At 38.2% G+C, this 14,275-nt stretch overlaps 1 protein-coding gene across 1 annotated transcript in view; it reads right to left on the bottom strand.

Annotated features, from left to right (window-relative positions):
* The window catches only part of tacc2 (transforming, acidic coiled-coil containing protein 2), an 80,425-nt gene that overhangs the window by 20,832 nt on the left and 45,318 nt on the right, over positions 1 to 14,275 (bottom strand). Inside the window, 7 exon segments of the mRNA XM_052027598.1 lie at positions 138 to 194; positions 7,536 to 7,673; positions 9,536 to 9,695; positions 11,802 to 11,917; positions 12,216 to 12,277; positions 13,398 to 13,623; positions 14,038 to 14,098. Of these exon segments, the coding sequence (XP_051883558.1) occupies positions 138 to 194; positions 7,536 to 7,673; positions 9,536 to 9,695; positions 11,802 to 11,917; positions 12,216 to 12,277; positions 13,398 to 13,623; positions 14,038 to 14,098 (820 nt within the window).

Below are 14,275 nucleotides of genomic sequence, written 5' to 3'. Positions count from 1 at the left end.
AAAATTTATATACCTTTTTTTACAAATACTTTGAGGAACAAAACAGCTATTTCCAAATGCTTTAAGCAATGATATAGATGCAAAATGTTATCAAACATATTACTGATATTGGGGAAAGGTCCTAATCTAACTCTTACTTGTGAGTGTGAACCACAATTGGCCCTTTGTCTTCGGGCTGCATTCCTCCCTCTGATCTGTGAGCATGCAGACAAGTGAAAGAAACTGAAGAAAGTAAAATGGTAACTAAACTTTTGATAAACCTTGATAATAACCGTGCCTCAGCTTTTCCTAATATATACAAAAAAATCAATGGTCACTTCACTTATATTTTATCCTTAAATAAATATTCGCTCCTTAGCAATTTCTGTCATACCATTGAGTGATTTTGCGTATTTCAAAGGTATTTGAATACAGTGTATTTTGAATTTCATCCTCTCACCACATGAATAAAAAGAGTGACACTGAAAATGAGAAAAAAAATCTATTACCCACATTAAATTGTTCTTAATTTGTTGAACAAAGAATAAAATTTCTTTCACATTATTTTAGCGTACTCTAGTTGCATATTAAATGATCAATCATTTTGTTAATTATGTTTCCTGGACAAGTGCTCTTGTGAATATAGTGTTTTATCTTATATATATATTGGGCTTTGACTAAGACTCCTTCCACATTTATCTTGACTCAGAGATTAAAGCTGCCACACTGCAAGAGACTTTCATTTGACTTCAGCTGTGTTTAGGCTCACCTTACAGTTTTGTATGGTATATCATTCAGACCGAAAGGATCTGACACAACAGTGCTTACTCTTAATTTCCTGGTAAGTGGAACATCTTAGTCATGTTTTCCCACTCCTGCTGCCACCTAATTTCACCAATTGCAATTTCCATCACTGTCCTTTAACTAGTTATCACTACCCATTCCTATTTTTACCTAAAGAAATTTGGCATGTCCCCGTTGACCCTTACCAATTTTTAATCGATGCACCATAGAAAGCTTCCTGTCTGGATGCATCATGGCTTGGTATGGCAACTGCTCTGCCCATGGCCACAAGAAACTGCAGGGAGTTGTGGACACAGCTCAGCACATCACGGAAACCAGCCTCCCTCCAATGGGCTCTCTACACTTCTCGCTGCCGCAGGAAAGCAGCCAGCATAATCAAAAACCCCACTCACCCCAGACATTCTCTCTTCTCCCCCCCCCCCCCCCCCCCCATCGGGCAGAAGACAAAAAAGCCTGAAAGCACGTACCACCAGGCTCAAGGACAGCTTCTACCCTGCTGTTATGAGACTATTGAATGGTTCCCTAGTACAATAGATAGACTCTTGACCTCACAATCTACCTCATTATGACCTTACACCTTATTGTCTGCCTGCACTGCACTTTCTCTGTAGCATTCTGTTATTGTTTTATCTTGTACTACCTCAATGCACTATGTGATGAATTGCTTTGTATGAACGGTATGCAAGACAAGCTTTTCATTATACCTTGGTGCATGTGACAATAATAAACCAATTCCAATTCTTGTTCACTTGAACAAAAATATTAGCGAGGTAAGTACTTTAAGCAATCACAATCATGAGTGGGATAATATTAGCCTGAAAAAGAATATTTGTCCAGTTGGCAAGATTTCTTTCTCCCTTCAAATGCCCAGTGAACAGCTCCTTACAATTTGAATTCTGCACATCTTTACTTTGCACCTTAAAATTGTCGGGAAGTCAGGAATGACTGGAATATAGCAAAATGATCACCACCACAACCTAGATAGGATGGTGGTGGCATGCACAGAGTGAAGATTTGACAACTGGTTGAATTTATCTCTAAATTACAGTGATGAATAATTATAGCAAATACAATTCCTCTGAGCTCTCAAATGCCCTTCTTCAGAAGTTAGGGTAGGCTCTTGAAATTCTAACAGTATTGGAAGTGATTTTCAACTCTGCTGCCTGCACAATAACCTGGTGGAGTGCGCAGTCCACCCATTTTAGGAGGGTAATGTACTCAAATGGAACAAAAATGAAAACTGAGCAGGTTTTACAACGTGTGTAATCTGCTCTGAGAGGTTATTGCCCAGGCAACTTTATTATGACAATCCACATTCTTCAGGTAGGGAATTTCACAAGTACTCTTTATTCCCAACACATTTCAAATTCCAGCGAAATGCAAAGAATTACTGGGAGATTTTTTTTTAACAGAACTTCTCACAAGAAGATCACCTTTTCCCCCCCCAGAGTGGAGCCTAATTGCGATAGTTTCCATGCTGAATTGCGTCTGTGTGGAAGTTCTGCCAGGAAACTCTAGTCACAGAGTCTATTTCCCTTCTGTAGAACAGGAAGAACCTGTTTCCATGCTCTATAGCTGCATGCTCATGCCGACGAGGGTGCCTACCTGAGCTAGTCCCATTTACCTGCATTTGGTCCATATCCTTCTGAACCTTTCCTATCCATATACCTGTCTGAATGTCTTTTAAACCACCTCTACCACTTCCCCTGGCAGCTTTTTCCACATACCCACCACTTTCTGTGTAAAAATTTTGACTCTCATGTCCCCTTTAAATCTTTCCCCTCTTACCTTAAACCTATGCCCTCTAGTTTTAGACTTCCCTAGAAAAAGACTTTATAATTGATTTTATAAACTTCTATAAGGTCAGCCCTCAGCCTCCTTCGCTCCAGGGAAAATAGTCCCAGTCTATCCAGTCTCTCCTCATAACTCAACCCCTCCAGTCCCAACAACATCCTTGTGAATCTTTTTTGTACCCTTTCTAGCTTAATCATAGCCTTCCGATAGTATGGCGACCAGAACTGACACAATACTCCAAGTGCAGTCTCACCATCATCTTGTACAATTGTAATGTGACATCCCAATACTTGTACTCAGTATTCCCGACTGACAAAGGCAAGCACACCATATGCCTTCTTCACCAACTTGTCCACCTGTGTCACCATTTTCAGACTCCTATGTCCTTGTACCCGTAGGTTTCTCTGTTCTACAACACTCAACATGGCCCGGACATTCACTGTGTATATCCTATCCTGGTTTAACTTCCCAAAATGTATCATTTTGCACTTGTCTGAATTAAATTCCATCTGCCATTCCTTTGCCCACTGTCCCAATTCATCCAGCTTGTTTGGATGATGCATTTCCACATTTAACACACAACTGTTGATGTAATTTCCAAGTGCAACACTCTTATGGAGTGATATTGGGAGGAATTTGACTTAGACCTAGTCCTGTTTCCCTTTGCACAGTCTGCCCTGGTGTAGCACAGAAAGGGAAGTCCTCCCCCTCAATCCCATGTAGCCTGGTGTCATGAGCCATGGTGGCTGCTGAATTTTTTATTGGCAGATCTCTGATAAGAATGGGTATACCATTCAGTGACAGATTAATGCACCTTTGTAGGTGCCAATGAAATTTTAGGCTTGTTTTAGTTCTCTTAAATTTGTCAAAGAAGGACAAAAATATGAAAACAACTTAAGAAATAATGCTTAGTATTGAATGGTGCTTAGATAGTTTTATTTTAGAGCCCGCTGCTACAAAACCCAGTTACTCATGAGGCCTAAGGCATTGTACACTGCTGTCTAGGCCTTGCATTACCTAATGCCTTTTCTTCGTGTGGTTTGCCATTGCAAGGAAATCAGGGTCTGGCTCAGTGTGTGTGGGGGTGGGGAAGGTGGGTGAAGGAGGCTCAGAAATGCGGAAGGGGACTGTAATTGGATGCTACGAGTCAGGCCTGAAGGCCAGGGGTGGGAGATTTGTAGAGCAGTGGTGGCAAAGGTTAGCATTCAGGATTGTAGTTAGGGAGTGGTCAGATAGACTCATGGGCAAGGGAGGGTGGTGATTCTGATGGTATCAGGTCAGCATGTTGGTGGCTAGTGGGCTTGGGGCAATGATTGTGAACTGAGTAGGAATGGAACATCTGAGGGAGAGGTATTATTTCGAGGGGACCTACGTGAGATTGGAGTCCATGGCTGGGACTGTGCTCAGGCAGGTTTCCCTTATGTAAACCTGAAGCAGTCACACAGGAGTGGCAAAAGTCTGTGAAGCAGCAACAGAGCATGTGCTGCAAGCTATAGGATGACATCCAAGTTCCTCCATGTATTGGTACATTAGACACATGAAGTACTTAGAAGGAAAATCACAAACAATGCAAGCTCATTTAACCTGATTTTTCATTCCAAATGGAATCACGGTTGTTTAAATGAAAGTAAGTCTGGGTCTTCTGCATGTTCTTAGTTAAACACTTAAATCCTGAACATACTGTCAAATCTGGAGGTTCATTCCTTTGCTGGACTCAATCCAGCAACAGAGGTTAATCTGTTTGAGATGCCCCAGCAATTATGGCTCTTGGAATCTGGGCCAGGTTTAACATTGCACTGGAACTGTGACCCCAGTAATTGGAGATGGTAAGGTTGCAGATAACAAAAAGGATTTCATTTCAGAATGATAGTAGAAAATCTTTAAAATAAACAAGACTACCAGTGAAATTACCAATTACCAAATAGACAATGAACCTAGCAAACCAGTCGTTGCTGAATTGCTTAATGGAGCAGCTTTGTTACATTTTTTTTATTTTCCGAAAACCTAAAATAATGAAAAATATTCAAATATTTTATATCTATTGACAAGAAAAAAAACCACAGGTTTGCATTCTTTCCCATCTGAAGTTATTGAAAATTCCTCAAAACAGCAGACATTTCCCTACTGACAAGCATTTTCCAACATTGCAACATGAGGCTAACAGCAGCTTCAGGATTTCTGCACCTACCACCTGTTAATGTGCAAATCACAAGGCTACTTTCAGAGATTCAGACTTCCTCTGCAGTTTTCTCCAATAAGGGAATAAACAGGATTGCAATGATTTTTCTGATACTTATAAATTTGCTGTAAAATATCCTAATATTGTTATGCTTGCAAGAGATCTAAGTAAACTTTTAATGGAGTATAAAACCATAGTTACTGCTTAGCAAACTTGAAAGATAAGTTGCTGTAATTTCTATATGCGTATATTTCAAAATATAAGACATTTTAATTTGCTTTAATGCTATATTTCATCATATATATTATATATAATTTCAGTCATTATTTAGTGAAGTGCCAAATGTTTCAAAAGTTAGTTAAAAATAGTGTTTTTTGCTTCCTGATAGGCTGTGTGTATTTTTTTTAATGTAATTGGTTTTACAAGGAGCTTGATAATACCATAGTTGCTGCTCTTAAGTACCCTCTTGAACTAATGAAAGCAGCAAGCTTTGGAAAAGGGTAACTTCTCATGAGGTCTTTTGAAGAGTTTTCTTCAAGGTATGATATGAGTGACAAAGCTTTGCTGTTGACTTTTTAAGTTCTGGGTTACTAGCTTTATCATTCCAGGAAGTGGCATGCTGGCCTTCATTAGTCAGGAGATTGAGCTCAAGAGCAACATGGTAATGTTGCAGCTCGCAAAAACTCTGGTTAGACCACACACAGTACTGTGTTCAGTTCTGCTCGCCTCATTATAGGAGATTTACCAGGATGCTGCCTGGATTAAAGAACATGTCTTATGAGGAAAGGTTGAGTGAGATAGGGCTTTTCTCTTTGCAGCGATGCTGGATGAGAGGCGACTTGATAGAGGTGTATAAGATTATGGAAGACATAGATAGAGTGGACAGCCAGCACCTTTTTCCCAGGGTAGCAATGGCCAATACCAGAGGACACCAATTTAAGGTGAGTGAAGGAAAGTTTAGGGGAGATGTCAGAGGTAGGTTTTTTTTACACAAAGAGTGGTAGGTGCCTGGAATGCATTGCTGAGGGTGGTGGTGGAGGCTGATACAACAGGAACATTTAAAAGACTTTTAGATAGGCACATGGATGTAAGAAAAATGGAGGGTTATGGGCTGTGTAGGAGGGAAGGGTTAGATTGATCATGGAGTAGGTTTATATAGGTTGGCACAATACCATGGGCCAAAGGGCCTGTACTGTGCTGTACTGTTCTGTGTTCTATGAAATAAGTATTCTCTCCAGTTCTTTACATGTCTAATTATACCATGTTAGTGGCTTGCACTCAGGAAGCAACGCAGCAATACTTCAGAGCTGAGTTTCCAAGTGTAAACTGTTTAAAATTAATATAATTTTAATTGGGGGGGTGGAATTAATACTCTTAATTGTTTTGAACTTGTGATATGATTCTGATGCTTACAGACAATGTTAGTAAGCATCTATAACTAGTGTGGTGATTTGCATGCTTTATTGCATTTCAAAGTAGGAATGAGTCACATTTTTAGGACAATCTGGGAACGTGTCTGTCTCTTTTAAAAAAGCCAATCCAGCTGAAATCACAGCATGTGGATATGAGACAGACTGTTATGGGAACATATTAGGAAAACGTCTGTCAAAACTTTTATAATTACAAATTTGTCCATTTAGTTGCCTCTCTGATTTAAGTTTAGGAAGGTGTTCATACATTGGAATTATAATGTTAGTTACAATGGAATTGTTGAATTATCTACATTACTTCATAGTCATAGAAGGATACAAGATGGAAACAGGCCCTTTAGTCCATCAAGTCCATGCCAACCATCAACCACTCATTAACACTTTTCTTATGTTAAACCTATATTTTTATTCCTGCACATTCCCATCAACTCCCCTCAGGTTCTACCACTCACCGACACAGTAAGGTCAATTTATAGTGGCCAATTAATCTACCAACCTGCATGTCTTTGGGAGATGGGAGGAAACCAGAGCATCTGGAGGAAATCTACATGGCCACAGGGAGAATGTGCAAACTCCACACAGACAGCACACAAGTCAGGATTGAACCCAGATCTCTGGTGCTGTTGAGCTAACAGCTCTACCAGCTGCGCCACTGAGCCGCCCATTCCACTTTATTTCAAAACTAATTTTGCCAGCCAGTGTTGGATAAAGTGTTTATCCTACCACTGTTCAGATTACAGTAGGCCACCAGAAAGTCTGGGACAAATCCAGCTTGCTACATACAGTGCTGAATTTGCTACTTTAATTTATTTAATGTGTAAAGTCAAGTCTATTTCCTGTGGTAGAAAACCCAAGGAAAGTTTCACACTACAACCTAAAAAGTGAATAATAGGTAACACCATATGCAAACATGCAATCAAGAGGTTGACACTTATCATCAGTACATAAGGGACATATATGGAAGGGACTCATTCGAAAAGTAGATAAAATCACTATGACATGCTTGAAACAATATGATGCTTTTTGACTAAATTAGTTCACACACTAGCCAGTGCACTACAAACATAACACTCCAGGCATTGTGCGATACCTCATAATCTAAGGAGCTGCTGGGAGAGTTGGATATCTGTTTGGCTAGCTTCAGTGCTTCTATCCTCATGGCTGCATACACTAGCTCTTCCTGCCATTGAATTGAACGGGAACAATCCGTAGAAAAGCAGTATTGGAAAAAAAAATAGTGTAAGACTTTGACCATGATCAAGTGTTGGTGAACAAACAGAAATGGATATGAAAATGAATGCAAACACAAATAGAGATGATTAATTATGAAATGATTTTTCTGTACAAACCTGTAACTTGTTCGCAAACACCGAAGGGTTTTTTTCAGCTGTGTCAGGTTGCAGATAGTCAAGCTCATCTACTTCTGTGTGTCCTACAATCCTACTTAACAAGGCATCTGCAGAGGCAACTGGTTCCTCAGGAGTTGACTGCGCAGAAGGGTGGCAAGGTGCAATGTTTCAGGAACAAGGCATTTTTAGTAACCTAACCCTATAAACATACTTTACCATGGGTAATTTGTACTTAGAGTAATAAATGACACTTCCTTCAAGGTGGAACTAAATTAGCTCACTCAAAAGTTATTATCATATCCAATCAGTTTTTGAAAGTACATTTCCAAGTCTGATTACTGCAACAATATTGCTTCATTCTGAGGTTCAAATCGTAAGTAAAACATGTGGTTAGAAAATCATCCTCAGTTGGTCATTCTAAATGTAAACATTCTACTCCGCTTCTGACAAATGATTTGGGATGTCTAGCTGTTCGAAATGGTCTCCATGTCACTAGTGACCTGGGATGAATTTCTCGATAATTGTTTGGAAAGGATGCTTTTGGAAAACCTCATCAGAAAGAAATTTGTTTTGGTTTTGCCCTCCTGTAATATCTTTATATGTGAAACAGAACACTTTATGCACCTTGAACATGTCCCCTGTATGCCATTCAATGTGATAATTTAAATAACATTGGGCCATAATGGATAATTATTATCACAACCGAGGAGGAGGGGTTCAGAAGGATGAAAGGAAGGTATTGAACTTGTATTAGAGGGCTTCCAATCCAGCAAAGGGCCACGAGGATCTATTTATCTCAAAAGTGGCCAACATTGCTGGCTCCTAGGACTAACTTAAAAACAGAAAGCGCTGGGAATACTCAGCAGGTCAGGCCACCTCTGTGGGAAGAAAAGAAGAGTTAATGTTTCAGGTCAAAGACCCTTCATCAGAATAGACTTGAACCTGAAACATTATATCTGTTTCTCTTCCCACAGATGTGGCTTGACTTGCTAAGTAGTTCTAGTATTTTCTGTTTTTATTTTAGATTTCCAGAATCTAGAGTTTTTTTAATTTTCACTTACCTGAAACTAACTTCCCTGACAATCCTGCAAGAGGTGTGTTGTGCAGGAAATTACATAAGTTGACGTGTGTCTGATGTCAGATGTCACATCACATATCCAAACATGACTGAGGCTGGGAAGTGTCTGTTTGCATTTTCAAAGGAATTAAATATGACCCAGGAATGGACAATATTGTGTTTCACTCTAATGTAAATACATTTTCATCTTTTAGACAGAAATAAAAATACTACATGATCTAATTTCTATGTTGTGCTTTCAAGATTGAAAAATAAACAGACAAATATCTGAGAATGAGGATGTATTTGATTCATGCCTGATGTACACAGAAAAATAAAGGAGAAAATAATTAGAATGAGAAAAAGAGAGGCAAAAAGGAAAAATTAAGAAATGTATATAAAAATTTTATGTTCCTACGAAAGTGAACACTATCTAATAGAAAGAGACTCCACAATTTAAGCCATTCATTGTCTAAGCTAAAACAGTTGTTGGCCGTGCTTTAAAAAGGTACGACTGATTTTAATTGTCAGTTTTATAATTCTGTGGCAAATTTATGTCTAAAGGTCCATGTTAGTCAGTGTTTTCCTTACAGAATTTTCCATTCAAGAAATATTGCAAATGTGACAGAGCAAGTGTGACCTGCAATTGATAAAAATCTAACAATGATGAAGATGAGAGGGTTAGTGGTAATAAAACAATTATTATATTGAGGAATATAATCTCAAATAATAATCTGCAATAAGCCCTCACTTCCTAGCACTACTAAAATATAGCAAAACTTACTATCTGTCTGTATCTGGGCATTATTATACAGTTGGCAATTTATGATTCATTTTGTAACTAATTTGCATTGAATGAGAGTGCTTCATTAGAGATACCAAAAATTTAAAATAGTACAAGAGCAATTCTTTTATAACTTGCTGTATTTAGAAAATTACCCACCAGATCGGACTTTGCAGAAGATGAGCTCAAGGAATCGACGTCTTTCGGTTTATCAGGTGAATGTAAATGTGCTTCCTGGCTGGGAGCCAAGGGTCGTGTACCTGAAAGCTTATTTGCAGCAGAGGACAGCACACCATCCTCTACATCATCTAAACTTGATCTGAAAAACAGTTTGTAATTCACTCATGAAAGCATCATTAAATGTACTACAGGAAACATTTTAAATCAGATTTTAAGTAAAGGAACATCTCTAACGATATTCACAGTAAGTTACAAATGCAGTCCAACACTCTAATTTGGTCAAATACAGGAAATCAGATGATTTACGTTAAAATAAAATGTAATAGCAGGGTAACAAAAAGCATAACTTGCTCTTTCTCGTGACTAAGTTAAATTCTAGTTCATGATATTACACGGACAATGCATACTGTGCATAAATAATCATAAAATGAACTAGAAGATCTCCTGTGGCACGTTGCTGGATTCATATGTATGCTCAACTCTATCTATCTTTCAGCCTCTCCACTGCCTCAGTCCTGAATGATTTCCTTCAATTAAAATTGAACAGACCAAATTCATTGTCTTTGATCCCAATGCAAATCCTGTTCCCTCTCCAATAGTTCTATTCCATTCTGCTTCTTGTTTCAGGGTCAACATAATTTTTTTTGCAAACCGAGCATCCTTTTTGACACTTGGCTAAGATTCTAATTCGATATCTTCACTACCATAAAGATCGTAACTTCCACTTTTGTAACGTTGAATACCTTGCCCTGTCTTAATCTATCAGTTACTGAATTTTCATCCATGCCCTCACTCCAGCCTCATTATTCTAATGCTCCCCAGGGCCAGGAGTGACATCTTTTATTCTCCACATACTTAATTAAATTCTGAACTCTGCTAACCCAGATTGTGGTCAACAGATATGGAAGAACTTTCCATAATTCAATAAGATGCAAATGAATGAAAAAGGGGCAATTCAATTGAAGTGTGCAGAAATTCTAATAAACAAATCAAATAGTTATGAGGAATAAATATTAGTTCCTGATGCACCTAAGAATCTTTGCTAACTGAGAAAAAAATATTCTTACTACTATAGTGGGAACAAATTTTTACTTAATTAGGCAGTGGATGGAGTGATTCTTGACAAGCAAAGGGGTGTAAGGTTACTGGGGTTAGTAAGGAATGTGGAGTTGATAATACAGTGGTGGGTATATGGAACGAGCTGCCATAGGAAACTGTAGTGGCAGGTGCAATTACAATGTTTAAAAGACATTTATACAGGTACATGGATAGGAAAGATTTAGGGGGTTTTGGGCCAAATGCAGGAAAATGGGACCAGCTCAGGTGGTCAACTTGGTCAGCATGGACAAGTTGGGCCAAAGGACCTGTTTCCATGCTGCATAACTCTATGACGCAATGGCAATCGGATCAACCATGATCTTATTGAATGGGAGAAGCCTCTAGGGGTCAGATAGCCTACCCCTGTTCCTAATTCATAATTCCATATTGTGCTTATGTACTGTTTGCCTGAACCATTAACTTAGTCAATCTTCGACATTATTTTTGCAAGTTGCCAGTACTCCTTGAGCAATGACAGACAACTTAGTGATTGGAGAATTATAGAAAATCAAACGTCTGCACTGTGGAACTTAGCCAAACGAGGAAACATCTGGGGGAGGCCAGCAACAAGCAAGTATATACTTCTGGGGCTGAGCACATTATTCAAATCAGTTTGGCTTTTTGTTTTAAACAAATGGAGGGTTTGAACTAATCCTTTTCAGGATCCTACATACAACTGTTTTGCACCCTGTAACAACGTGCAGGCTGTGTTCACCGGCACCTCAAAATAATGTTTGGACTTTACAATCAAAGTAGAACCCAGTTTGAATATGAGCACTGCTGGTTTGTTTGAAGACTCATCAGAAAACAAGTTGTTAGCCAGTGAGCTTTACTTATGTAAAAAAAAATCCACTCTGCAAAGCTTTCTAGGAAGACTAAAAAAAATTCATTCTGGGTATTAACACTGTCAGATTTTATAATTTTCTCAAGCCATTTAGCCTGAATGATTTTACCATGAAAGAAAGGTGTTACAAAGAATCATTATTGTTAAAACGACAAGTTATTTCAACTCTAATCAAAATTTAATTGGGGGAAAGATAATGTAAGCAATTCAAAAGATGTTGCTTCTTAGAAGGTGAATAAATCACAATGCTTCATGTAATTTTCCTCTCAAAGCCTTACTTAAAGAAAGATTTTGAATACATACCCTGAACAAGGAGTGGCTGAAACAGATAATCTGATGGGAGGACAGTTTATCGGACTTTCTTTCAGGGAATCGATCTTCAAATACATGGACTGTTTTTTTGCATTTGTGTCATGGTGCTAAAAGAAAAAGAAAACAGAATAATATTAATTTCAGCATTGGGTATAATAAGTTATTCCACTGTGATTCCATTGAGTTGCATTAGAAAATTCAGACCCATCTGAAAATATGGACTAAGGTTGTGATGGCTCCATGTACAATATTATCTTCCTACATAGACTATAAACAATTTCATCAGTAAGTTCAGCATTTTGTTCAAATCATTATACCAGGTAGCATTTAAGCTAAATTATTAATAGATCTGGTGGTACGATAACAATGACGAACAGCTGGATTTTGTATGAAATTGAAACTTACAGGTGATGATGAACCAAGTTTTTCCATGTACTCTATTTCTAATGATTGTTCATATCCCAACACTGTAATCAAAACATGCAAAAAGAAATTTAGACAACAGAACAAAGCAAAATTCTCACATAGATTTGAACAATGAGATTTTGTGCAGTTTAAATGGAAAGTACTATGCACTACATCATAATGGCTACAGCACACATTTGCTTCCCATGTGTGCCATTCCATAAATACTTGGTGATATTTAGACAAGCAATAGTGTCCATTTATTATTTTGCCTGAGGGTGGACAAACCAGACCCTGATCCTTGAAACCCTCCCAGATTAATGGACTTTGCCATCGAGGATTTGGTGCATTTACTGATGCCCCAAATGATGACAGTTCATTTGAGCGCTAACAATGTCATAATGGGTGGAATTCCTTAGGTAGAAAGGGGATAGCCATTAATTTCATCCATTTCTCATTCCACTGGAATTTACTTCAATGGCACAAATAGATGGAACTGGGTCTTGTCCCATTTTTAAGCGGCATGGTAATGTAGCAGTTAGCATAACGCTATTGCACTGCCAGCAAACTGGGTTCAATTCCCGCTGCTGTCTGTAAGGAGTTTGCGTGGATTTCCTCTGAGTGCTTCGGTTTCCTCCCACCTTCCAAAGCTGTGGGCGCCAGAAGAGTGGCGACACTTGCGGGCTGCCCCCAGCACACATTCAGTTATGCAAAGAGACGCATTTCACTGTGTGTTTCGATGTACATGTGAATAATAAATAAATCTCTTATGTTATCATTTTCTAGGCCCCAAATGGAGATCTGTCTAACTAATGTTCTGCTCTGGACCAGAGATAGATAGTACTGTATGCACACAACAGCTACATATAAAACACTGTTTAATCTTCATTTACATCATAGCCTTCAAAATTGAAATGTTGGTATGCATTAAATACTCCCAGATGCATTTTATCAGAATAGCAGTTAATATTGCTTTCAAAGATTAAAATTGAAAACTCTGAAGATGCACTGCACTAAAGATCTATTCTTTGGGAGAGGTTATTCAATTATATCACTTGACAAAGAATGCTATATTGTTCTGATTTTATAAAATGTAACAAATGTAAAATACCATAACTAAATTTGGTAACTAAATTTATATTGATGTTACATAAAAGAAATCTTAGTGCCTTTGAAACTTACCCGCTGAAGAAAAGTTCTCATTCGCAAACTCAGAATTCTCATTCACGAATGCAGAAAGATCCGAGGGCTGAGGATAATCAGGTTTATCTTCTTCTAATTCAGACTGTATTCCAGAATAGGACCATTTCTGATTTGTTACTGAGGAGGCTAGTTTCTCTTCATCAGTGGCATGCTCCACTGTGCCAATTACTGGTGGTGTTTCAGGGGTAGTGAGTGGAGTTGAATCCTAAAAGGTCAGCATTAAAAATATTCATCTTGATATCAAACCGAAGCAACATTACCAGCCTAAAGGTTGCCTGACAGAAGGCATGCATAATCTTTGAGGGACTTTTGGTGCATCTAAGGAGCAAGTAGGATACAAGCATTGATTTCCCAGCTATTCTTCGACATTCAGGAAAATGTTATTCCAATCTAAAATTTCCTCTGTGTAACTGAGACTCACATCAGGGCAAACATGTTGCACATTGCCCATTTAAAATGATAAATATATCAAATTAAGACAGAATTCTAACTCTATGAACGCTTTTGTTGTGTATAATTGGCCTTTTTAACAATACCACCCTCTTTCATCTCCCCATCCATTTCCACAATGACAATGTAATGGAAGTTCTGGAATTCATTCGAATCTACATTTACTGACCTGTGAAGATGTTTCGGAGAGTGGGGTACGCTTTGGGGATCTCTTCACCCTAAAAGTATTTCTGCAGATAGAAGCAATGCATTTAAAATCTACAAATCAACCTGCTATTATGCGACATAATAACAGAGAACAGTTAGAGATACTTAAGAGAAACTGATAAGCTGAATTTTAAATATATATATAAAATGCATGGGCTACATAATCTCTGAAAACTCACAATCTCTTAAACATGTTGACT

The sequence above is a fragment of the Pristis pectinata genome, chromosome 12 (assembly GCF_009764475.1).
Source record: "Pristis pectinata isolate sPriPec2 chromosome 12, sPriPec2.1.pri, whole genome shotgun sequence".
Taxonomy (NCBI): domain Eukaryota; kingdom Metazoa; phylum Chordata; class Chondrichthyes; order Rhinopristiformes; family Pristidae; genus Pristis; species Pristis pectinata.
The sequence above is the reverse complement of the archived record's forward strand: the minus strand, read 5'-3'. Positions and strand labels throughout refer to the sequence as shown.